Source organism: Pyrus communis, chromosome 17 (assembly GCF_963583255.1).
Source record: "Pyrus communis chromosome 17, drPyrComm1.1, whole genome shotgun sequence".
In the NCBI taxonomy this organism is placed as follows: Eukaryota; Viridiplantae; Streptophyta; class Magnoliopsida; order Rosales; family Rosaceae; genus Pyrus; species Pyrus communis.
The window spans coordinates 12,596,636-12,622,247 of NC_084819.1; the positions used below are offsets into that span (position 1 = coordinate 12,596,636).

Below are 25,612 nucleotides of genomic sequence, written 5' to 3' on the forward strand. Positions count from 1 at the left end.
ATGGCTTCCGAACAGGAAAGACAAGACCCCGAGAAGAGAAATGAGCTGGATGTGAAGGCAAGGAGGGGAGAGACTGTCGTCCCCGGTGGTACTGGTGGCCATAGCCTCGAGGCTTGGGAGCACCTTGCCGAAGGTAACTAATTCATTTATGGCGTGTTTACGTATCCGTAATCGAAATGAGAATGTGGAATTGAATTTCGATTACGAATTGCTCTGGTCTTTACTAAACATGAAGGGATCAAAAAAGCAGTGGGGTTCACATAAATTTTGGAATTCAATTCGTTGTATTGGTGGAATTGGATTCCTTAGATATAGGGTGGTAATCTAATTCCTGATTGTTTGGGCAATCGGAATGACACTGTTGTTCTTTTTATATCTTCATTTATTTATTTTATTTCCAAGACTATCTTTTATAAATCCATTAAAGTATATAAAATATTTGATTTGGGACAAGGGCATTTTTAGTAATCATACTAATTTATATTTCAATTTTGCTGAATTAGTAAACAGTTTTATGGAATTCTATTCCGATTCCAGAACATTTAAGTAAACAACTTCAACATGAATTCGATTCCAACTTCTTCTCATTCCAACTCCTCATCAATTCAATTCCTCCTCAATTCAATTTCTCATATTTTCATTACTGTTACATAAATGCGTCATTTGAAAAATTTGCAAAACCCAAGGAAAGGAAGGAGAAAGACTCCTCGTATACCACAATCATAGACTCCTCGTATACCACAATCATCATTTAATTAACTAGTTTTTCTTAATTATTAGTTTATTAAATAATGAACTAAATTTAAAAATCTCATTAATTCAAATGATGTGGCTGTCCACGTCAAATGTCATCTAAAGTGGTATGAAAATGTGATACAAAAATATGGTATGAATATCATTACTCATTCATTTAACTACTCACTCTTTCCACATCTCCCGCGAAAAAGAAATTTCATGCACTTAGTATGCTATATGCAAGGGTAGCAGTATGTCGAGACCTGAAAGCCAAAAAATATGGTAATTTATGTGGTAGTGAGTCATATATTCTTTGCTGCAACCTTTGCATTCCAGGTGAAAGTAAGTTTTGACATATTTGTTGTAGTCTCTGAATGATTAATGAATGTTTGTGTGATGATAAATTAGGGCGGAGCCGTGGAGGGCAGACGAGGAAGGAACAGATAGGGGAAGAGGGATACCATGAGATGGGAAAGAAAGGCAGGCTGACCACCTCCGACAAGTCCAGAGGTGAGCGTGCTGCTGAGGAAGGCATCAAGAGTGACGAGTCCAAGTAGAAGACCAAGAATCGCTGATGGCTCCCAAAACCCCAGTCGGATTTCCTTTTTTAGTGTTTCTAGCTATGCCAGTGTCTGTAACATAAGTTGTAGCTGGGAATGGTAGTTTGCTTCTTTTCTCTTGTAGTGTGACCGCCAACCTCATTTAGGAAATGCGAGCTTGGAGAGTTTTTGTGGAGCAACTTCCTTCAGATCTAATAAGGGGTTGCTTTTTGCATGTAACTAGGACTCATGTAATGACACACCCCGTCCCGAAGGAGGGTATGCTGGCCGTCACGTGAGAGTGACGTAACCATTTGCACAGTTCGGAAGCTTTAAAATATACTACTTCTAAAATGCAACACCCGAAGGTGAGTCCTTATTTGGTCCATTCTGTCAGAACTCCGTTGAATTTCCTCGTAGTCACCACACCTTTGCAATTCTTGAACCTGGAGGGGCGCAAAACAAAGTTGAGTGGGTCAGTAAAACAATTCTTTTCCAATTCCAAACACTTCTCAAAACTTTGTAACCCCTCGCCGTAAAACAAGTATAATTTCCCAGAAAATAAACATATATACGTATGTATAGATATGTCAATCATGTTCCATGATATGCCATTCATGCTCACAATATGCCATTCATGCTTGAGAATATGCCACAATAGAATCTCATAATAAATGTAAATGCTCAAGCGTAATCACATCACAATATATAATCTGGCAGCCGGGAGTCACCTAACGTGACATGTACCGCTGCACTTAGAGCTCCACGCTCAACTCAATCACTGAATCTGCACACGAGTCGGAACCACCTAACGTGGTCTGCACGACAAGCTGGGTGTAATATATATGTATGCTCTAGTGCTACGATCACGTGAAGCTGTGCGATAAATCGCGGGTCACCTACAAGTCGGAACCACCTAATGTGGTCTCCACGACAGGCTTGCACCTAACTTGGATCCAAGACGAGCATGCGGTGCTGGTGAACATACACGTGAAGGCTGTGCCCTGGCCCTGGACGGGAGCACTAACACCGGGGGTGCAGATTATGAGCTCTCTAAGCATCTCAACCTACTACTGCATAACAACATGAATACCACTTACCTGGCACTTACCTGTGCGTCCACAGCACCAATACACATATATAAATGTATGCCACTACTAATGCATGTGATGATAGTATTTCAATCGTAGCTTACCTGGGCCTCCTCAGCACCATGCAACAGTATGCATAATTATGGTAATGCACATATTAAAATATGATGCATATATGACAGGATAATTAATTCGTATTTCTTTTAAAATACGTTTCTGGGAAATACGTCAAGCATACGTATATATATATATACTGAAAAATAACTGCCCACTCACTGATCACATCGACGTCTCATAGGTCCCTGAACCTCCCCTAGCTTGGTTACATTCCTCTTTTGTATAATTTTCACCTATACAAACAGTAACCAAATTGACATTATTTAACGCACATACACCAAACATTCGTCCATAACTTTCTCATACGTTGCTCAATTTGGGTGTATGAATATACCACGGTGATCTACACGACGTCACGAACGCGTGACAATTTTCAGAACTCAATTTGGAGCTCTCACGCGCCCCCACGCGCCCTGTTCACGCGCTGCCCACGCGCGCGTCTTCTTCCTCGCGTCGCCGGACTGGTTTCGCCGGAGATGGTGTTTTGCCGGAATTTCTGGGTAAATTTCAAAGTGTCATAACTTCTTCATTTCTTAACCATTTTCGACGTACTATATATCAAAATGAAGGTATTGACGAGACGAACACATCCATACCTGTCTCAACCCCTAACTCGCCGTGGTTTCGCCGGAAAAAGCCCCGACAGCTCCGGCCAAACTTTGAACTTGTCGTTCTCCGTGTTCCTATGTCCATTTTTCACGTAATCTATACCAAAATGAAGCCCTAATCATAATCTACCACGTTGGACTAGTTTTAGGGCCTAAAAACAACGGAATCAAACTTTTCCAAAAATACGAAAATTCGGCCGGACTTACAGTTCGTGATCCCGACGTCCAAATCCTTCAAACGAAGCACTCCGAGCTTCCTTAGGACCTCACCAAGCTTCCTACAAGCTTCAAAATCCCAGAAAACATCAAGTTTTACGTGTGCATGAACAGTGCACACGCACAGTGAAATTGAAATCCAGGTTTTCCGAAGTGAAACTCACCTGAAATTGGTACCATCGTGTTCGTGTGGTCTTCAGGAGTACGATGGTGGTCTTAGATCCTTCGTTGGTATAGTTTTGGGGTGGTTTGTGGGTGGTCTGTGTGAGTTCGAAGGAGAGAGAGAGAACTCTCAGAGAATGAGAGATTTGTGAGGGAGGAGAGAGAGAGAGACAAGGCACGGGAATGAGGGAGAGATTTGAGGGAGGTGGGATCCTACCCAATCCCTAAATCATCAAGTTACAACATATTTTACGCCCCTTAGTCCCGTTTAAGGGCATTTTCATAACTTCACATCCTCGGAATTAAAATTCTGGGACGGGTTGTGACAACCTTCCCTCCTTATAGAATTTCGTCCCCGAAATTCCAACAACCAACTTAATCATCTAAACTCATACAATAGCTTCGGATAAATCTCTCTCATCCGATTCTCCTTCTCCCACGTAATTTCTTCCACTGAATGCTTTCTTCACAAATTCTTTACCAATTACACTGTCTTAATTCTCAATACATTCTTTTTCCAATCCAAAGTCGTCCTTGGTTCCTCAATCAGTTTAATCCGGATTAATTCTCAACAGTTGCACCGGAACTCTATGTGACGAATCTGCCACCTAGTGACAATGCATCGAAATATAATACATTATGCACCTTAGCCAATTCTGAAGACATCACCACTTGTATGCAACTTCATCGATTCCTTTAGTGGTAAAAAACGGTCTGATGTGTTTAAGACTTAATTTGCTTTCCTTTCCCAGTCGAATCATACATTTCTAAAGTGAAAACTTCAAAATTATAAGATCATCTACGTTAAACATTCGATTAGTGACATGTTCAACTCTTAATCACTTTTGCCATTCCTGGCTACTCTCAGGTTAAACTTAATCACCTGAATACTTTGAGAAGACTCATCCATAGTTTCAGGGCCTACCAAAACTCTTTCGTGATCGAATCTTCTCTATCCAGAAGTATTTCTTCCACAAATCAACAAAAATCGACACATTTCACGGTCCTTATGGCGTTACTTTGGAAACTGTGCAACCAACATACTTAAGAAACTCAGCAGTTCCGTAACCCAAATCTCTTCTCCATAAAACATATAAGTACTGTTGCACTGTGGTTGTTACTCAACACTAGAGTAAATGTACTAACTTAGTACATTGATCAACTATCACTTCAAGTTCAATCTTAACCATCCTATTCTCGAACTCAGCAATCTTTCTTTTTCCCTTCTTTCTTTACCTTGGTTAATTCTTAATTTTCTTCGTTAACCATTTGAGTCTTAAGTACGACCTTACTAAAAAAAGACTTAACTTGAAAATTAGCAATTACAACTTCTTCTCAATCTTTCATTCTCAACTTTACTTCAATTGATTTCCAATCCACAAGAAGACAATCTTGGCAAGCGTGCCAGACATCAACTTTTACCACCGTCTTTTCACCAAGTGCATCAGCTAGAACAATTTTACGATCACCTTGGTCGTACAATCATGTTCATTAAACAATTCAATCCACCTTCGCTGCCTTATATCAAAATCCTTCCAAGTAATAGATATTGGAGACTTTTTGGATTCGTAAAAATCTTGCATTCTTACCACATATAATGTTTTCATAACTTCACAGCAAGAATGGTAATCATGACTTCCAAATCACCAGTAGGGTAATTTATTTCATGAGGTTCCTTTCGTCGTGAAACGTATGTAATCACCCTAACATTTGCATCAACATGCATCTCATACCATTCAAGAAACATCACTAAAATTTATGATTACCACTATCTTCTGGGAATACTAAAATACGTGCATGAGTGAGGAAATACTTCAGTTGTTGAATTCTTTGCTCACAATTTCCTTCCCACTCATACATAACCTCTTTTCTCAACAATCTTGCCAATGACAAAGCAATGACTGAAAAATCTTTCACGAACCGTCCATGATAGCTTGTTAAGCTAGGATAACTCCGAATCCCAATCACGATTCGTGGTTGTTCTAAATTCTCAATTTCTGCTACCTTTTAAGAATTCATTTGAATACCTGAAGCAGATATAACATATCTCAAAAATGCTACTTGATTTATCCAACATTGGCATTTGCTAAACTTAGCATACAATCGACGTTCCCTCGATCTTTGCAATACCAATTTAAGATGTTTAGCATACTTTGCTCTAGTCTTATCAATCCTTTCAATAGCAACAACAACAAATCGGTCTAGATATCATTGGAATACTTCATTCATCAAATTCATAAAGTAGTAGATGCATTCGTCACTCCGAATGACATCACCAAAACTTGAAATGACCTTAACGAGTCCTGAAAGTTATCATAAGGGCATCCTCACCAATAATCTTCAACTAATAATATCCAGACCTCAAGTCAATCTTAGAAAATATACAACCACCTAGAAGCTGATCAAACAACCATCAATGTGAGGTTACGAATAACGGTTTTCAATTGTTACTCGATTCAACTGCTTATAATCAAAGCACAGCCTTAACGTCCATTTTCTTTCTCACCAATAAACTGGGGTTCCCCCAACGTAATGTACTAAGTTGAATAAAAACCTTTATCAACCAATTTCCAATTCTCTTAGTTCAAAAGGCAACATTCTATAATATATGGTTTGTACCTGGAGACAAATCCATAGTGAACTCTACATCTTTAACTGGCGACAATCCAGGTAAATTCTCAGGGAAAATGTCAGGTAAATGTTTGACTACTCCCACTTCTTCCACACTACTAGAAGTGACATCCTTTAGTATCACATGAGATAAGTATCCTTGGCAGCCTTTTGTTAATAATCTCTTTGCTCTCACAGCATAAATAACGGCCTGCCTCACTCCACTTTGCATACTTACAAAAGTAATCTCTAGTCATCCAGACCGATGGAAAATAATTGGTTTCCCGGAAATAAAGTATATACTCATATACGTAATATATCTCAAAAATGCTAGACAATATGAATGTATGTCATGCCAAGTATCATAATAGAATGCTCTAGAATAACATCGAAATCCACAATCTAATGGAACAAAAGTAGCTAGCAACAATACATACTCTACTAATACTGAGCACTCTGAATAGTACGATACTAACATAGAATAACCTATCGGTTTACTTGCTTAACGAATCCACGAATAAGTTATTAATATTACGGTCTGCAGCCCGCAATACTGATAAATCATCGTTGTCTCGATAAGTAAGCAACAACTCTCGAGGGTGTAATATTACTATTTTGCCACTCATTAGGAAATACATACACACGTCTCAACCGCGTCTATTTACTACTTCCTAGGCAATAACATTAATAACGTAAAATTTCTACATTAACAACAAATAGACTCTAGCTGAGTCATTAAGAATAATTATCGTACCCCTAATCAAATCCGAATAATTCTGAGTATCTTGCAGTGATGTGTGGTTAACACATCCCTGGGCTTGTTGTTGTCTCCCACAACCTCTATTAGTGTAAATACTTCGCTCGTGTACACCACGGCCTAACTGACCATAATTAATAGATCCAGGAACTTGCTGGATCGGCGCCAGTTGTGGCAAAGAAGACTGCTAGGGCTTCTGTTGGCTTTGGACATAATTTGTAGTTCTATGTCCCATCTATCCACTTGTAAAGCGTCCACTGCTTTCTTGCCCACATTCTCAAAGGTGTCCATTATTGTACCTACAGTACAAAGGTACATTTCTTTTACCAAAATCACCTTGTCTCTGAGATCTGGGATTACCAATACATCTATCACTTCGCCTCTGGTCAATGGCATTAAAACCTTTGCCAAAAGAACTAGAATTAGCTTCACTTCTTTTGAAGTTCCGAATCTTTCTATATTCTTGATATGACGAATCATTAACTTTATCGTCCTCTTTTGATTCCCATTCTTTTATCATTCTTCTTTACTCTCGCTGAACATGTTCTCAGAGTCCTCAAGGCTCAACAACATCTTGTATACTCCTGGTAGGAATTACAATGGATAGTGGTCACCCAAAATACCACTGCCTTATGCCACCCAGCCTAAAACAATATAACACTTCAATCAAAATAGCAGCAATATTCGAATGGGACGAGGCAAGTCTGAGAACTTTCTATAATACTCATTGATCGTCAGCTTTCCTTGTCTCACATTTGCAAACTCTTGCTTTCTACCATCATAAGATGCCAAAGGAAATAATTCTTTTCTTTAAACAAGTCCTTAAACAATTCTCAATCGGTTGTTTCCTTTGGTGACAACGAATTATACTCCTATTTCCACCAGGATACAAGTTCATAACTCAAACCAGGTAATCGTCTCAACCCTTCTGTCAAAAGGAAGATTCCTTTGACTTGCATAATCCAAAACGTCTTTTCCAAATGATTAAGCCATCGCTTTGCTCCCTTAGGTTCATCATTTCATAAGGTGATTCAAATTCAACTCATAACCCATCTTAAAATGTCCCTTTTTGATAATATACTGAATCACCAAAATAATAGTTTCCCCTAACAGCTAAATCAGGGAGACTAAATTCCTCTAACTACGTGGTTTGCTACGAGGCGGTGTAGTTCTGACAGAATTCACTAGAACTTCTCAAGATGTCCAAGATTGAAACTTAGGCTCTGATACCAACTGACACACCCCGTCCCGAAGGAGGGTATGCTGGCCGTCACGTGAGAGTGACGTAACCATTTGCACAGTTCGGAAGCTTTAAAATATACTACTTCTAAAATGCAACACCCGAAGGTGAGTCCTTATTTGGTCCATTCTGTCAGAACTCCGTTGAATTTCCTCGTAGTCACCACACCTTTGCAATTCTTGAACCTGGAGGGGCGCAAAACAAAGTTGAGTGGGTCAGTAAAACAATTCTTTTCCAATTCCAAACACTTCTCAAAACTTTGTAACCCCTCGCCGTAAAACAAGTATAATTTCCCAGAAAATAAACATATATACGTATGTATAGATATGTCAATCATGTTCCATGATATGCCATTCATGCTCACAATATGCCATTCATGCTTGAGAATATGCCACAATAGAATCTCATAATAAATGTAAATGCTCAAGCGTAATCACATCACAATATATAATCTGGCAGCCGGGAGTCACCTAACGTGACATGTACCGCTGCACTTAGAGCTCCACGCTCAACTCATTCACTGAATCTGCACACGAGTCGGAACCACCTAACGTGGTCTGCACGACAAGCTGGGTGTAATATATATGTATGCTCTAGTGCTACGATCACGTGAAGCTGTGCGATAAATCGCGGGTCACCTACAAGTCGGAACCACCTAATGTGGTCTCCACGACAGGCTTGCACCTAACTTGGATCCAAGACGAGCATGCGGTGCTGGTGAACATACACGTGAAGGCTGTGCCCTGGCCCTGGACGGGAGCACTAACACCGGGGGTGCAGATTATGAGCTCTCTAAGCATCTCAACCTACTACTGCATAACAACATGAATACCACTTACCTGGAACTTACCTGTGCGTCCACAGCACCAATACACATATATAAATGTATGCCACTACTAATGCATGTGATGATAGTATTTCAATCGTAGCTTACCTGGGCCTCCTCAGCACCATGCAACAGTATGCATAATTATGGTAATGCACATATTAAAATATGATGCATATATGACAGGATAATTAATTCGTATTTCTTTTAAAATACGTTTCTGGGAAATACGTCAAGCATACGTGTATATATATATATATACTGAAAAATAACTGCCCACTCACTGATCACATCGACGTCTCATAGGTCCCTGAACCTCCCCTAGCTTGGTTACATTCCTCTTTTGTATAATTTTCACCTATACAAACAGTAACCAAATTGACATTATTTAACGCACATACACCAAACATTCGTCCATAACTTTCTCATACGTTGCTCAATTTGGGTGTATGAATATACCACGGTGATCTACACGACGTCACGAACGCGTGACAATTTTCAGAACTCAATTTGGAGCTCTCACGCGCCCCCACGCGCCCTGTTCACGCGCTGCCCACGCGCGCGTCTTCTTCCTCGCGTCGCCGGACTGGTTTCGCCGGAGATGGTGTTTTGCCGGAATTTCTGGGTAAATTTCAAAGTGTCATAACTTCTTCATTTCTTAACCATTTTCGACGTACTATATATCAAAATGAAGGTATTGACGAGACGAACACATCCATACCTGTCTCAACCCCTAACTCGCCGTGGTTTCGCCGGAAAAAGCCCCGACAGCTCCGGCCAAACTTTGAACTTGTCGTTCTCCGTGTTCCTATGTCCATTTTTCACGTAATCTATACCAAAATGAAGCCCTAATCATAATCTACCACGTTGGACTAGTTTTAGGGCCTAAAAACAACGGAATCAAACTTTTCCAAAAATACGAAAATTCGGCCGGACTTACAGTTCGTGATCCCGACGTCCAAATCCTTCAAACGAAGCACTCCGAGCTTCCTTAGGACCTCACCAAGCTTCCTACAAGCTTCAAAATCCCAGAAAACATCAAGTTTTACGTGTGCATGAACAGTGCACACGCACAGTGAAATTGAAATCCAGGTTTTCCGAAGTGAAACTCACCTGAAATTGGTACCATCGTGTTCGTGTGGTCTTTAGGAGTACGATGGTGGTCTTAGATCCTTCGTTGGTATAGTTTTGGGGTGGTTTGTGGGTGGTCTGTGTGAGTTCGAAGGAGAGAGAGAGAACTCTCAGAGAATGAGAGATTTGTGAGGGAGGAGAGAGAGAGAGACAAGGCACGGGAATGAGGGAGAGATTTGAGGGAGGTGGGATCCTACCCAATCCCTAAATCATCAAGTTACAACATATTTTACGCCTCTTAGTCCCGTTTAAGGGCATTTTCATAACTTCACATCCTCGGAATTAAAATTCTGGGACGGGTTGTGACATGTAATCTCCTTGTATTTAATTTTAAGGAAAACTAATGAAAATGGGACATAGAACATATTTATTTAAAGGAATCGCCAGACAGAACAAAAAGTCAGAAGAAAGATGACCAGGGCTGGATCAAATAATTCATTGAGTGTACATTAAGAGATGGATAAAATTTCTTTTTACCCTTATGTAAGGATCCAGTAGGTTGGGTAGCTTTTGTTATCTTTTCTTCCATTTAGAACTTTGAGTTATAACGAAAATGATAAAATAAAAGATAAAATGAATAGTACAATGATTGATTTTTTAGTGTAAAAATGTGATTTTTCATTAAAGTTACAGTAGTGGTAGCTTTTCGTTAAAGTTTTTTTAATTTTAAGGATCAGTCTTTAGTTAATGGCCTTGGTATCGGTTCTTAATCTTTTTTTTTTTTTTTTGGTATGATTTTCCTAATTTTTCTTCATACGTCCAAGCCTTCCTTCGTGTGGCACAAAAATTTCGCTTCAAACATTCAGGGGAATTTCAAACGTAGTGTATTAGGTTCGCACGCTTGCAAAATTGTTTGTCTACAACAATCACATTTGGGAAATCTTATTAGAAATATGGGTTTCATACTTTTAATAAATTTTGTGATATTTGAAGATCAACGTTGAAATTTCCCAGATACAAAATTGTTACCCCGACAGTGCCGAAATCTAAACCTTGATCTTCAAATATCACAAAATTTATTAAAAGTATGAAACAATTCATTGTATTGATATTTATCAAATCCAATATCAATAAACAGTTCTATTATGTAGAGTTCAAAATTTACTTAACATGTTAATGCTAATAATTTAAGCCAAATTACTCTTAATTGTACTACTAATGCCCTTTGAAAGAGAAAAATAATGAAAAGAGCTTGAAAACTTCGAGTTTTAAAGATAAGGACAAAATAAGGGGTAAAGTGAATAGTACCAGGATTGACTTTTTAGTGTAAAAATTTGATTTTTCGTTAAAGTGAACAGTATTATGAGCTTTTCGTTAAAGTTCTCTAAAGATAAAACGTCCTTTTAAGTAAGTCTGGAAGAAAATACCGAAACTCTCAAAGCCAACCCAAGAAACCAAAACCTGGCCCAAAATCCCAAAATTTTTGATAACATGATACCGAAGAATCTCGATAATTCGGTACATGATTAGGGTCATCACCGCATTTTTAGTAATACCAAACCGAATTGATTATAATTTTTTTCAAACTTTTATTATATAATACATATCATTATAAATAATCCTAGCCATTACATTGGTTAAGATTAAATTCCTACTGTTGTTTTGAATAGAAGAGCGAAGAGAAGAGTCTCTTTCCTTTTCTCAATCTCTCAAACCCAGACCACCGGACCCCGCCCCCATCATCACTCTGTTGCTCGTCTCTCTTCGTCACGTTCTAAATGGCAGCCAACCACCACCACTCTTTGATCGACCACCGTTGTTGCATTTGGATTTCTTCAATACGTGAACTTCTGATAAACTTTGTTTGATTTACCACCTGGATTTGCTTCAATGTATTAAATTTGGAAGTTTTATGTAGTGGATAAGCTCTTGTTGTCTTGACTTCACTCAGCTTCTCTTTAATGGTGACTCACTTCACATCTCTTAATTGGATTAGAAGTTCCAACTAGACCTGACATTTCACGCATGACCTGTTAATCCGATATGAAATGATACGAAAATAACGGATTTCAATTCAAGGCTTAATCGATCCGGTGTATTATCGCGTCAATTGGTTACATAACGCTTTGATTCAGATCTACAAGCAGGTAATCCATTAAACTAAAATCCCTAACTATATGATAGGCATAGTTTCACGTGTAATATGTGTATTATACATGTACTCATGTATATTTCACGTACTCTACTTGTTCATATTTAACATAGTAGACTTGTTTTGTATTTATCGCGTAACGTTATGTGTTTTGAAAGTAATACTTATGTGGCTAAGCTTGTAGTGCTTAACGAAATTGTAGTCCTATTGTTGAATCAAAGGACCTTATGAATTCAGATGTTAATATTTAGTAATCTCGTATGAATTTTTTTTATTTGACCTTTTATCAAAGTATATATTGTTTTCAATAGGTCGGGTTGAAGTTTGAATTCTTAAACTCATTAAGATAATTCAGTAGCCACGACATGACCTGTTATAATAACTAACTTGACACAAAAACCACACAAACACGGCAAACACAACTTCTTTGCCAGGTCTAGTTCCAAATGCTGAGAAATCTCCATAAGGTTCATCATTTCGATTTACTAAACTGAATAAAAAATGGAACTAATTATCAAAATTAATGATTTTTAGTCAGATATTGGTTTTTTTAATTCCTTTCTTATTTTCGAAACTAGCCCTACTTGAGCATTGTATCTTATTTTCAATTCTCGTCAAATATGAATTTGAATAACATTATTGCTAACTCATTATGATGCTTAACCCACTCCCCACTCTCCCATCTCCTATTATAAATAATATTGTTTGTTTAAAAAAAAAAGACATTGTCCCTTAAATTACAAATAGCAAAAAAGGTCCTTTTAAGTAGGTCTAGAAGAAAATACTGAAACTCTCGAAGCCAACCCAAGAAACCCAAACCTGGCCCAAAATCCCAAATTTTTTGGTAACATGATACCGAAGAATCTTGATAATTCAGTACAGAATTAGGGTCATTGCTGTATTTTCAGTACTACCAAACCGAAGTGATTATAATTTTTTTCCAACTTTTATTATATAATACATATCATTATAAATAATCCTAGCCATTACATTGGTTAAGATTAAATTCCCACCATTGTTTTGAATAGAAGAGCGAAGAGAAGAGTCTCTTTCCTCTTCTTAATCTCTCAAACCCAGACCATCAGAACCCACCCCCATCATCACTCTGTTGCTCGTCTCTCTCCGTCTCGTTCTAAACAACGGCCAACCACCATCACTCTTCGATCGACCACCATCGTTGCATTTGGATTTCTTCAATACGTGAATTTCTGATAAACTTTGTTTGATTTACCACCTGGATTTGCTTCAATGTATTAAATTTGGAAGTTTTATGTAGTGGATAAGCTCTTGTTGTCTCGACTTCACTCACCTTCTCTTTAACGGTGATTCACTTCACATCTCTTAATTGGATTAGAAGTTCCAACTAGACCTGGCATTTCACGCACGACCCGTTAATCCGATATGAAATGATACAAAAATAACGAAGTTCGAGTCAAGGCTTAATCGATCCGGTGTGTTATCAGGTCAATTGGTTACATAACGCTTTGATTCAGATCTACAAGCAGGTAATCCGTTAAACTAAAAACCCTAACTATATGATAGGCATAGTTCATGTGTAATATGTGTATTATACATGTACTCATGTATATTTCACGTACTCTACTCGTTCATATTTAACATAGTATACTTGTTTTGTATTTATCGCGTAACATTATGTGTTTTGAAAGTAATATTTACATGGCACGGAGGTCGAAGCTTGTAGTGCTTAACGAAATTGTAGTCCTATTGTTGAATTTTTTTTTATTTGACCTTTTATTAAAGTATATATTGTTTTTAACAGGTCGGGTTGAAGTTTGAATTCTTAAACTCATTAAGATAATTTAGTAGCCATGACATGGCCCGTTATAATAACTAACTTGACACAAAAGCCACACAAACTTGGCAAACACAACTTCTTTGTTAGGTCTAGTTCCAAATGCTGAGAAATCTCCACAAGGTTCATCATTTCGATTTACTAAACTGAATAAAAAATGGAACTAATTATCAAAATTAATGATTTTCAGTCAGATATTGGTTTTTTTTTTGTTCCTTTCTTATTTTTAAAACTAGCCCTACGTGAGCATTGTATCTTATTTTCGATTCTCGTTAAAATGAATTTGAATAGCATTATTACTAACTCATTGTGATACTTAACCCACTCCCCCATCTCCTATTATAAATAATATTGTTTGTTAAAAAAATAAAAAAAATAAAAAAAACAAACAAACATTGTCCCTTAAATTACAAATAGCAAAATAAATATACCAAAAAAGGCCCTTTTCTTGAAGGAAAAGAAAAAGATAAAAGAAAAAGGAAAATGTTAGTTGACCCGACCCAACCTAACTAAAAATCTCCCGCGACCCAGCGGCAATCCCCGATAAACACGTGTACGTCTCCGATATAATCTGCGAACCCGGCAGACTCGGGCGTGGACCCATTGACCCATTGCATTACCCGTCTTCTTCTCCTCCTTATATACAAATAAGGAAAACCCCCAAATCCCATCCGCTCTGATCTCCATTTCTGCGATCTCTGAAGCTCCCTTTGGCTTTGACCAACCACCATAACCATCCATTCATCCTTCCTCCGCCATGCTCCGCCGCTAAATCCCCTGAAAGCCGCTATATCCCCCGATTTCACGACTACCTAGAAGCCGGGTTTCTCAGATTTCGTAGCTCTGGTTCACGATCTGGAGCGGGTTTTGCTGCAACGTTCGGGTTTAGGGGTTTCGAAGAGCATACGATAATGCCTTCGGTGCCCGCTCACCTCCTCCTACGACCCTCGGCCCCTAACTTGACTTCCTTCCACGGCGGCTCTTGCTCTCATCGTCTGAAACATCTCGAAAAAGGTGATCGGCGCGGTAATCTTAGTTAACATTAGGTCTAAATCTCACTTGGGTTCGTTTATCTTGTGGTTCTTGCTCAGCTTCCCAGTCTGTGGCGAAGTTTAGAGAGTTCTCGTCGAGATTTCTTCGAGAAATCTGAGGTTTTAAGGATCGAAGAAATCCTCGTTAAGGCTTTAAAAAGTTTGGAATCGTTTTGTAAGATCTTGGTGCGAAGGTTGTTCTTTCTGCTAACTTTATTCGAGGTAATTAATTTTATGAATTTAGCTTGGTGTTCATTGTTTTTATTTATATTTAGGTTCAGATAATGAGGCAGCTGGATATTTCGATTATATGATGGATATGTAGTTATTTTTGTAGCTCAATGATTTGGTTAACTCTGTTGATTTGATTTCTTCAATGATGTTTGATGTTTGATGTTGTTAACATGTGGATTTTGGCATTGTGTAGAATTTGTTATTGTAGATGGACATAAGCTCTCCTAGTGGGAAATCGGTGTTGCTAAATGTAGACCGTTTGCAAGGTTTGCAGCCTTCTGCGAACCAAGAGCAAATTCGTACTTTGCTTGAAGATTATTTAGTAAGCGACCTTGTAAGTGCTGTTGGTGAGTCCTTGAATATCAGAGGTATTGGAGAAGAGTCGATTGATGTTAAAGATGTTAGTGAAGAGTCTTTTGATTCCAAAGATGTTGGAAAAGAGTCGATTGATGCCAAAGGTGTTGGAGAAGAGTCGATTGATGCCAAAGGTGTTGGAGAAGAGTCCAAAGATGTTGGAGAAGTGTCCATTGATGCCAAAGATGTTGGAAAAGTGTCGATTGATGCCAAAGGTGTTGGAGAAGAGTCGATTGATGCCAAAGGTGTTGGAGAAGAGTCCAAAGATGTTGGAGAATTGTCCATTGATTCCAAAGATGTTGGAGAAGTGTCGATTGATGCCAAAGATGTTGGAAAAGTGTCGATTGATGCCAAAGATGTTGGAAAAGAGTCGATTGATATCAAAGGTGTCGGAGTAGTGGAACATGCTCCTGATGGGGATAATACTAGTGGTGTGGAAAAAAGAAACACATATGAAGTTCCTAATGCACAACAGGGAAACGTCACTCGAAAATGCTTGAACAAGTGTGCAACCTTTCCTATTCCTACTGGCGTGCTCTCTCCTAATGCCTCAAGCATAGTAAAGGAGGAACCTGAAGAAGTGCTATGCGGGGATGAAAATCATCACCATGCCTACTCGCGCTCGGTGTCTTTGCCTGTAAGTTATTTATATGCTTACTGGAACAGAGTTGTGCACCATTTCCCCCTCATACTATGTTCTCTCTCTTGGACATCCCATTAATCATTACCACTTTTGTTTTCAGTTGATATACGTAAGGAACCTGTTGTTATTGTAATGAGTGAATAACCCTATATTGGACTATGCCTAGCTTGATATACTGCACATCACACAAAGTGGTGCATGCTTGCAGATGGTTTAGAGTTTTGGGTTGTCCTCTCTTTTCTTTTCTTTTCTTTTTTCTTTTCTTTTTTGTCAAATCGCTTAACTTCGGAGTTCTGATGTGATCTGGTGCATGTGAGTTGGTATGATTGCATCCCGTCCTCCCCCTCTTTGCTTCACTTAAAGTGGTGGAGGCAGAATGTGTTTGTTTCTTGGTGTTATAGAAAATGTTCATTTGTTTTTAGGCCTTTTCGTCCTGTTCATTATGCCTTGTCCTTCTTGCCGGATAGTTGGTCTCTAGCATATCATGCAATGTGTAGAAGCTACATACTATTTTTTGTGCATCTCCTCTATTAAGTTCTCCAGAAAATATGGAATTATAATTTAGTATAATTATGTTTATGTCTTTAGTTTTGGATGGATTGAACTAGCCACTTGAAAAGAACTGTTGTGATGGTCTAGTTTTGTGTAGTTCTCATAACATAGGTTCTTATTTTTCTTAATGCCTTGTGCAGTCTCCTTCGAAGCTACTTTCGGCCGTAAAAGGTAGCCGGGCGAAAGAGGGATTATCACCTGGGAAACTTTCTGTCAAATGGGCCCCTGATGTGTATGATCCGCCTGCTACATCAATGTCGCATACAGTGACTGGCAAGAAACAGCAGAAGTCAAAGAACAAGAAAAATTGGAAGAAAGATGGAAAGAAGGGGCAAAAGAGCAGTTCTTCACGAGGAAAAGATAAGAAGCAATATCGCAAATCTGGGTCTTCTGGGAGGTGTTGCAGATCAATGGATCCCCGTGAAACATTGGTTGACACAAACAATGGTTTTGGTGAGCTTGTGGTAGGCAGCCCAGACCGGCCTTCTTATTGTGGGAGCTCCATCTTGAAAAATTCGCTAGCTAACATGCATTACCCGGTTGCTGAAGCCTCGTAAGTAAAAACATATATATGTTGCGAATATCACAACCTCCGTTCTGCACATAAATAAGTCACTCGAGACAGTTTTGTTGATGAGTGTTTGAGAAAACTTGGAACAATCTGCTACTCTGGTCATGTCCGTGTTGTTGACCCAGCGTGGTGATTTCTTTGCGTGTTATGTCGTTGCTATGCTTCTTTCGGAGTGGCATTTTGTAATTACTGTGTTTGTGGCATGCATTTCTACTGTGAATCGACATTTCGCTCACAGAACGCTCTTATTGGGTTACCCCTATTATGATATGCTAGTTATCTGCTCATCAATTTATGTTATCGCATTGTCTGCGTACTCTCTCCAGCAAAGGTTCATGAATTCATACATCAATGGCATACCCTAATGTATGTGGAAGTTATGTTGAACCTAATTTTTATTCACATCCATCGTTCAACACGCAAGGTAGTGTTCTCACTTTGGTCCTTTCCGATCTGTTTTTACCATGCTTGGCGAGCTTCTCATCTCGTATGACTACGTTTTGTTCCTCCCTCCTACATGTATAGACCTCAAAACCACCGGCATTTCCCCTTTTTCCGGTATAATTTTTACGCAAGATATAGACCTCAAAACTAGTATTCTGGCCGTCCAATCCCAAGATCAACGGTCCACGATTTTCGCCCAAAAAACTAAAAAAAAAAAAAAAAAAAAAAAACAAGACGAAACTATCAGAATTATGACCATTGGCCACGTGTCCACATCTGGGCTATTGGATTTGAATCTTTTTCAAATCCAACGGTCCAGATTAATTAACTTAATAAAAATTTAAAAAAAAATTATTAAGAATTGTTTAAAGATTGTCCCATATACAAACTTGTGCAAACCAGTCTAGAAGTTGTCATGCACGGCATCCCTGTATACAGTTCGTCAGAAGCAGACTCGATTGAACAGGAAGGCGAGACATTTAAAGAGTGGAAGGGACGCCTGAAGAAGTGCTGGAGCAGACTCATCGGTCCCTAAGGCCTCAAGGTAAAAAGGCGGCAAAGAAAAAAAGGGAGTTCTTCCAAGAATGACTACACAAAATATATAGACGAACTTGCTCGCCAAGGTGAACTGAACATGGCACGAGAAGTGGCTAGAGATGAGGCAAAAGTGGCGACCATGCAAACAATCTTAGACGCTACTGAGAGACGTGATATGGCTAATGAGAGACAAAGAGAAATACTTAATCGAGAAAGCCTGATGCTTATAGAAGAAAGGATGGCTCAAGCAGATCGTGACACTATGAACAAGTCTCTAGTAGGAATGTCTCCGAATTCTAAATATTTTTGGACATCGGAAAAAAGAGATGGTGAGAAAGAGGCGTGCAAGATATTAGGAAACAAGTTGAGGGGGTTCTAGCTACACAGATCCTAGCAACGAAGATCCTAGCACCACATATCCTAACTCCTTAGACTTCGTATAATTTCTTATTTATTTCTGGTACTTTATGTAATTTCTTATTTATTTTTAGTGCTTTATGTAATTTCTTATTTATTTTTAGTACTTTATGTAATTTCTTATTTATTTGTACTACTTTATGTAATTTTTTTTTATTTTATAAAAAAATTAATAATATTTTAAATGGATTGTGTGCCAGGCGCATTTTTTAGGGATGAAGATGCATTTGTGTCAGCGCATTTTTTAGGAGTGGAGATGTATTTGGCCAATTATTGTTCATTGGAGTCAATCAGTATTCATTTGAGTGGATTAAATGGGCTAGGTGCCAGTGCATTTTTTAGAGATGAAGATGTATTTGTGCCAGCGCATTTTTTAGGGATGGAGATGTATTTGGCCAATTACTGTTCATTGGGGTCAATCACTATTCATTTGAGTGGATTAAATGGGCTAGGTGCCAGCGCATTTTTAGGGGTGGATTGCTCTAAGGATTCTCTCACATAGAAATGGAGAACAAAGTAACTAAAAAGGTTGTTGTAATATAATCCCCCTATTTTCTATAGGGATCGTCTAGAAAATAGGTTGTTTTGAAAAGCTAGCATAGATGTTATGGGTGGGATTTTTTTTTTTCGTTCATGTCTTAATATAGGAATTTATACATCTTCCATAAAGGAGCCAAATGAAACCAAAGTTTCACGTTCAATTTTGAATTAGAGACGCTAAAAATGATGAATCAACGTCGACTATAACCCCTAGCCTTCCAAGCTAACGATGCGGGTTCGATTCCCGCTACCCGCTTTTACTTTATTTTTTTATTAAATAAATAAATAAAGAATTAAATATTTTGAGATTTTGAATATTTTATAAAAAAATTATGAATATAATTAATGTAATGCATCATTGACTTGAAAATTGGTTCAACTATTTTTCCAAACAAGATATAGGAAAATTGGAATGAAAAGCGTCCATTGTCTAATGGATAAGACAAAGGTCTTCTAACCTTTGGTATAGGTTCAAATCCTATTGGACGCAATTTTTTTTCGATTTCTATGTCATGAAAGATATTTTGAATGACTTGCATAAGTGACGCTCTTACTAATTAAAGATTTGCTAAGCGAACGAGCCTTAGCTTGATCTAAGTCTTGTACATTAATTAAGCACAAGCAGCCTGACTTATTGCTCCTCTTACCTTGCTTTATTACACCGTTCAGATGAAGCCAATTGTCATATCCTCGTCCGGGCGGGACCACTTCCCGGGCCCGACTCCACCGTAGCACTATATTGTCCGCTTTGGGCTCTGATAGGAGCATATTTATACTACTTAGTTATGTTGTTTCCTTGCATTTATGAAGTTAATTACTATTTATTTCAGTCTTTTAAGTTATTTTCGTATGTTTTTAGGTCCTAATGGCAAAAGGAGCAAGAAAGTGCATTTTGAGGCTATTTGGAGCATTTTTGGGCATGGATTGGATAGCTTAACCATGGAGCAAAGAGGATGGACGAAATTGAAGTCAAGAAGGGCTAGGAAAGGCTACAAATCTGGTGGAGGAAGTCCAAATGCAAAGAGGATAAGGAAGAAGCAAGAAACAAGGAACCTTATCCAACCTTATCCAACCTTATCTTATCCTATCCTAGAAACCTTATCCTATCCTAACTCTAACATTATCCTATTCTATCCTGTCCAAATCAGGTTAGGACTTAAACCTAGCTAATTAGAAGGAATTAAGTACACATTTAAACACCTAATTCAGTTTCTAGAAGCCTTATCCACTCAAATGCCGCAAGAACACCATTCCTTGTAGGTTTAGGAATTGCAATCCTTTTCCTACACAAATATCATGTATCCTTGGCCCTTTAGGTTTAGGAATCTGCCCTAAACCATCCCTTCTAGAAACCGTATTGCATCCCTACAAACATGCCGCACCAAAACCTTCTAGAATCCCTAAATCCTAGCCGAACTCCCTATTCCAATTCCCATTTGATTTCTGCCTTGAATTAACCCTTTTTCAATGGGATTGTGCAATCCTTTTCCTTCACTAAGTGTGCCTAATTAAGCCTATATAAACAGCCCTATGCCGCACCATTCATTCATCCACTCACACATTCATTCATTCATACTTTCATCCATCAAACACCACAATCCATTCTACAACACCCTAGTGCCGCAAGCAAGGAAGCAAGGAAAGGAGGACTTGTGCAATCTGCCATCCAAGGGAGTGCCGTGCATGCCATTGGAGTGTGGAGCGTTTTTCTTGGTTCTTTCTATCCTTAGTCTTAGTTCAATGTTTAAATTTAATTATCTTTGCTTTGCGAACATGAGGAACTAACTTCTTTTTAGTTAGAGGAGAATTTGAAGCCATGATTATATGTTTTATATGAATTAATTACGTCCGGTTATTATTACTTAAGGCATGAATGTGATTTGCTTATCTAAGTTATTAAAACTGGTTTATGTATGTGGGTTGGGGGTTAACACTTAATTTGCATGCATAAACTTGATGCTAGAGTATAGAAGGGTTTCACGTAATTGTTATTCACTTATATTCACAAGTAGTGGAGGTTGCTAGTCACAATCGCGTTAAGTAAATCCTTGGTACGAATCTCATGCGTTTCATAGTGATGAGTGCCTTGTCAACGCTTATAGTTTTCACAAAGCTTAATGACTTTTGATATGTATCTTTGTTATGCATCTCATATAAAGAACTTGAAAAAGATAATTTGGTTGTAATGCGTTTTCATTCAATTCAATGAAATAAGGAAAACTTGAGGGTTAGTTGTGCGATGCAACTAATTTGGGGCGTTGTCATTCATAGTCTAAAGAAGTAATAACTGGACATTGGTTCGTATGCATATATCATGTGTGGAGAAGGACCCTCTAACTAGCCTTTTACCCATTTACCTAAATTCGTTTTTACAAAGTATTTTCTACAAAGTTTTGTTTTAAGTTTTATTTTCGTAAAAAACAATCCCCATGTTATTTAGTCTTCATATTTGAGTCAAAACTTGTTTTCCTTGAGTCTTTTGAGTCTAGTCAAGTCCTATTTTCGTCCAAAACCTTTATTGAGTCTAAAAGTGAGTCTTTTTTAGTATTGGTTGCTGTTTTAAGTGTCTAAAGTTAGTTTTGAGTCCATAGAGTCTAGTTTAGTGTTTTTGAGTCTTATTTACATAGATTAGCATCCCTAGTTAATCCCCGGTCTAGAACGATCCCTACTTACATATCTACTACAATTGTCACAAATAGGGTTTAATTTGTGTGTCAAGTTAATTTTCACATCAGGCTCCGACCACGCCCTCACAGTTTTGTTTCTGAGAACTCACATGAGAACTTCCTGATGGGTCCCCCATTCTGGGAGTGCTCTCGCGCGCTACTCGCTTAACTTCGGAGTTCCCATGCAAACTGAAGCCAGTGAGCTCCCAAAAGACCTCGTGCTAGGTAGGTATGAGAATATACATATAAGGATCACTCCCCTGGGCGATGTGTGATGTCACAATCCACCCCACTTAGGGGCCCGACGTCCTCATCGGCACACACGCGGTCAAGGTTAGGCTCTGATACCAAAGTGTCACATCCCGGCCCGAGGAGGACCACTTCCCGAGCCTGCTCTACCACCGTAGCACAATATTGTCCGCTTTGGGCTTCAACCACGCCGTCACGGTTTTGTTTCTGGGAACTCACACGAGAACTTCCCGATGGGTCACGCATCATGGGATTGCTCTCGCGCGCTACTCGCTTAACTTTAGAGTTCCAATGGAACCTGAAGCCAGTGAGCTCCCAAAAGGCCTCGTGCTAGGTAGGTATGAGAATATACATATAAGGATCACTCCCCTGGGCGATGTAGGATGTCACACCAATGACATCCATTATCTATAACAAAAATTCCTTACTCTTTAAAGTTAGCAAATAAACTGCCTTGAGAAGACCGATTAAATAATTAATATGTAAATTTTAAATAATAAATATATATAATTATATAAAATATAAAATAATATATCTATATATTATAAATATATTTTATATTCTAATATAATCTAAAGATTTTAGTTTATATAAAGATATTATAAATAAATAAAATTTTATAAATTAATAAGTTATTATATTATAAATTAATAAGTTATTTAATTGATTCAAAATTTTAATTTTAAATTTTTTAAAATGTAATTGTTTTATAATAAAATTTTTTGAATTCCATTAAATTTTATATAAACTATAATATTCAAGTGATATTACTATAATATCAAGTCAAGTTATGATAAAAAATTGCAAAGGTCTGCCCTAAGAATAACATGATACAAAATATATGAAAAAAATTTCCCTTTGCCTTGTATTTTGAATCTGAATCCCGTTTCCTTAATTCCTTGTTTGGAAGAAATCTTTCTTTTTTGTTTGGGTTGGATCCACCCCTTCGATTAATTGTATAGTTTCTAACACACAATATCTAAAAATTTACCTTACCCTTCTCCGGCTAAGGAATGGGAAACCTTTCTCTTGTTACATGAATCCAATTTTCATTTCATCGAGAAAAACCATCTTTTTCTCAACAATGTCTTTGGCATTTGAGCCAATAGCGTTCCGTTAGATAGGAACAACTTTGATAAATACTGATAACTCTCGGATGGAGTATTAGAATGAAAAAATCCATTAGATGATGAACTATTGGTTCTAAGCCATCTCTAGCGATGAATTAACAATTTGAAGTACCTTTCTTGTGTATTCTTGATAAACCAGCATTTATATATAGATGTAGGAAGATACGTTTGGGAAGTAAAAAGCCCCTTTGACATCTCTTCATTTGGAAAAAATTCTCGATGTGAAAACACATGCTGATCTTTGAATAGGAAAAAGAGTGGATCTGTAGGGTCTCAAATGAATTAGCTTATTCGAAAAAAGTCTTGTTCTTTGAAAGATCTATCTCGTGTCTAGTACTGCATGGTTCTACTTTGCAAGAACTCCGAATCATTCTCTTGAAGCTCATCCTCTTCATCATAAATGATCTGCTTGCCCTGAAATGACCTGACCCAATAGGAAAATCCTAATTCATTGGGCCTTTCGATACAATCAAATAGAAAGCCTTAAGGGCGTCATATTCTAGGAGCCCAAACTATGTGATTGAATAAATCCTCCTCTATCCATTACGGGGTCGAGGACTTCTTCCCCTTCTTCAAACTCCGATTCGTATTGTTCATAAAGAAATCTCTGATCAACGATAGAACAAGATCTATTTTGCATCATATCTAAGGGATTCCTTGGTTCAGGCCAAATAAGCAATGTCACTCAATCATTATCAAACTGACTACAATCTTTTTCTGTCCGTGAGGATCCCACCAAAGTGCCTTCTGCTTCAATAGGCCATGAACTAGATCAGAATCATTCTTAACAAGTCCATAAGAAGTGATCCCATTTTTTTGAAATCTGAAGAAGTTCCCATGGATCTTTTGTCAATTCCTCAATCGATGACTTCTTTGATTGATTCTTTCGATCAGGATTCATATTAAAAATAATCAGAAATCTAGGAATTCTAATCGTAAAAGTCGCTTTCGATTATTTCAAATTAATTTAATTGAAATCAACACAAAATACAAATAGATAAAGCAAAGAAATAGAATTGGGATACTATATAATATACATTATCACTATATATATATATATATATATATATATATTATATACGTAATTAAATCGATTTCTATACATAGAGAAAGGAATATGATGATACTATTGTAGATTGATCTATATTAATCTATATTAAATTAACCCGCATTACAATACAACTTTATACACTACAATAACAATACTAGATAGTATCGTAGAAAGAAATATCTGAATCTTTCTACCATCCTATCGTATCGCATAGAATACAACTTATTCTAGTCTGCCCATTTCATTTAAGATGCGAAATGTTTATCCTTTTCTTCTCTGCAATTATTGATAAGAAATAAAAAATAAAATTTAATTCAAATTAATCACCTTGGCTGACTGTTTTTACGTATATTATAAGTAAAAAAGTAGTAGGAACTAGAATGAACAGTGCAATAGCAATAAATGCGAGAATATTTACTTTCATAATCTTATTGTTTAATTTTTCTTTAATTCGCAATAACTCGGGAGTTAATCCCATAGAGACAATAAATCTTTCGCCTGTAAATTCAATGGGATGCATTACATCTCGATGATATCGAATCGGATCAATATCATGAATAACAATATTTGAGGTATAAATTATGACTGCAAATCCTTTTACCATGAATCCATTTTTTTTTGTTTTACTTTACAAATTTTACAAATGGGCATGCTTGCTATATCATGCATCTATATTATATATTTATACAGAATATAAAGACCTATAGATTCACACCCGATATCTTTCTATAGATAGTAATGGTATTAACTCATATGTCCAAGTTCTAAGGGGTGGAATAAAAATAAAATATGGGATAAAAGTAAAATAGAAATTATGTTTCAGAGAGATGGCCGAGTGGTTGATAGCTCCGGTCTTGAAAACCGGGATCAAATAATATAGTTCTTTTATTGGTAGATTGGAGGATTAGAAACATGACTATTGCTTTCCAATTGGCTGTTTTGCATTAATTGCTACTTCATTAATCTTATTGATTAGTGTACCTGTTGTATTTGCTTCTCCTAAGGGTTGGTCAGGTAACAAAAATGTTCTATTTTCCAGCACATCATTATGGATTGGATTAGTCTTTCTGGTGGGTATCCTTATTTCTCTCATCTCTTGAACCTTTGTTCTATATCCAAAAATGAAATGACCCCCTCCCAATTCCTTCAAGTTGTGAGACACATTAAAATTCAATATAAATCCCAAAAATTCAAATAAAGAAAAAAAAATTAGAAAAATTAGAAGAGGGGGTGGGGTCAAAGTTTTGTGTTTTTGT

The 25,612-nt window shown here is 37.6% G+C and overlaps 2 protein-coding genes across 3 annotated transcripts; both read left to right on the plus strand.

The window, feature by feature from the left end:
* On the plus strand, window positions 1–1,292 carry LOC137721745 (late embryogenesis abundant protein EMB564-like). Its single transcript, XM_068460767.1, has 2 exons — window positions 1–133; window positions 1,144–1,292. Exons 1-2 carry the CDS (start codon window positions 1–3, stop codon window positions 1,290–1,292), a joined length of 282 nt encoding a protein of 93 aa, XP_068316868.1.
* Window positions 1,293–14,583: 13,291 nt separating this feature from the next.
* LOC137722763 (uncharacterized) lies at window positions 14,584–17,638 on the plus strand. Of its 2 annotated transcripts, XM_068461847.1 has the most exons (4): window positions 14,584–15,190; window positions 15,396–15,690; window positions 15,772–16,193; window positions 16,892–17,638. In XM_068461847.1, the coding sequence occupies exons 2-4, from the start codon at window positions 15,411–15,413 to the stop codon at window positions 17,306–17,308; spliced, it is 1,119 nt and encodes a 372-aa protein (XP_068317948.1). In that variant the 5' UTR covers window positions 14,584–15,190; window positions 15,396–15,410; the 3' UTR covers window positions 17,309–17,638. The 2 variants fall into 2 exon arrangements, with proteins under 2 accessions (XP_068317948.1, XP_068317947.1); XM_068461846.1 differs by having other exon boundaries at window positions 15,396–16,193.
* The last annotated feature ends 7,974 nt before the right edge of the window (window positions 17,639–25,612 follow it).

What these genes read in the sequence shown, in the direction of transcription:
- LOC137721745 (XM_068460767.1), top strand. Translation starts at nt 1, where the DNA reads ATGGCTTCCGAACAGGAAAGACAAGACCCCGAGAAGAGAAATGAGCTG. An exon ending in TTGGGAGCACCTTGCCGAAG is followed by an intron (nt 134 to 1,143) that starts GTAACTAATTCA and finishes ATGATAAATTAG; the next exon opens with GGCGGAGCCGTGGAGGGCAG.
- LOC137722763 (XM_068461846.1), top strand. Translation starts at nt 15,411, where the DNA reads ATGGACATAAGCTCTCCTAGTGGGAAATCGGTGTTGCTAAATGTAGAC. An exon ending in CGCGCTCGGTGTCTTTGCCT is followed by an intron (nt 16,194 to 16,891) that starts GTAAGTTATTTA and finishes TGCCTTGTGCAG; the next exon opens with TCTCCTTCGAAGCTACTTTC.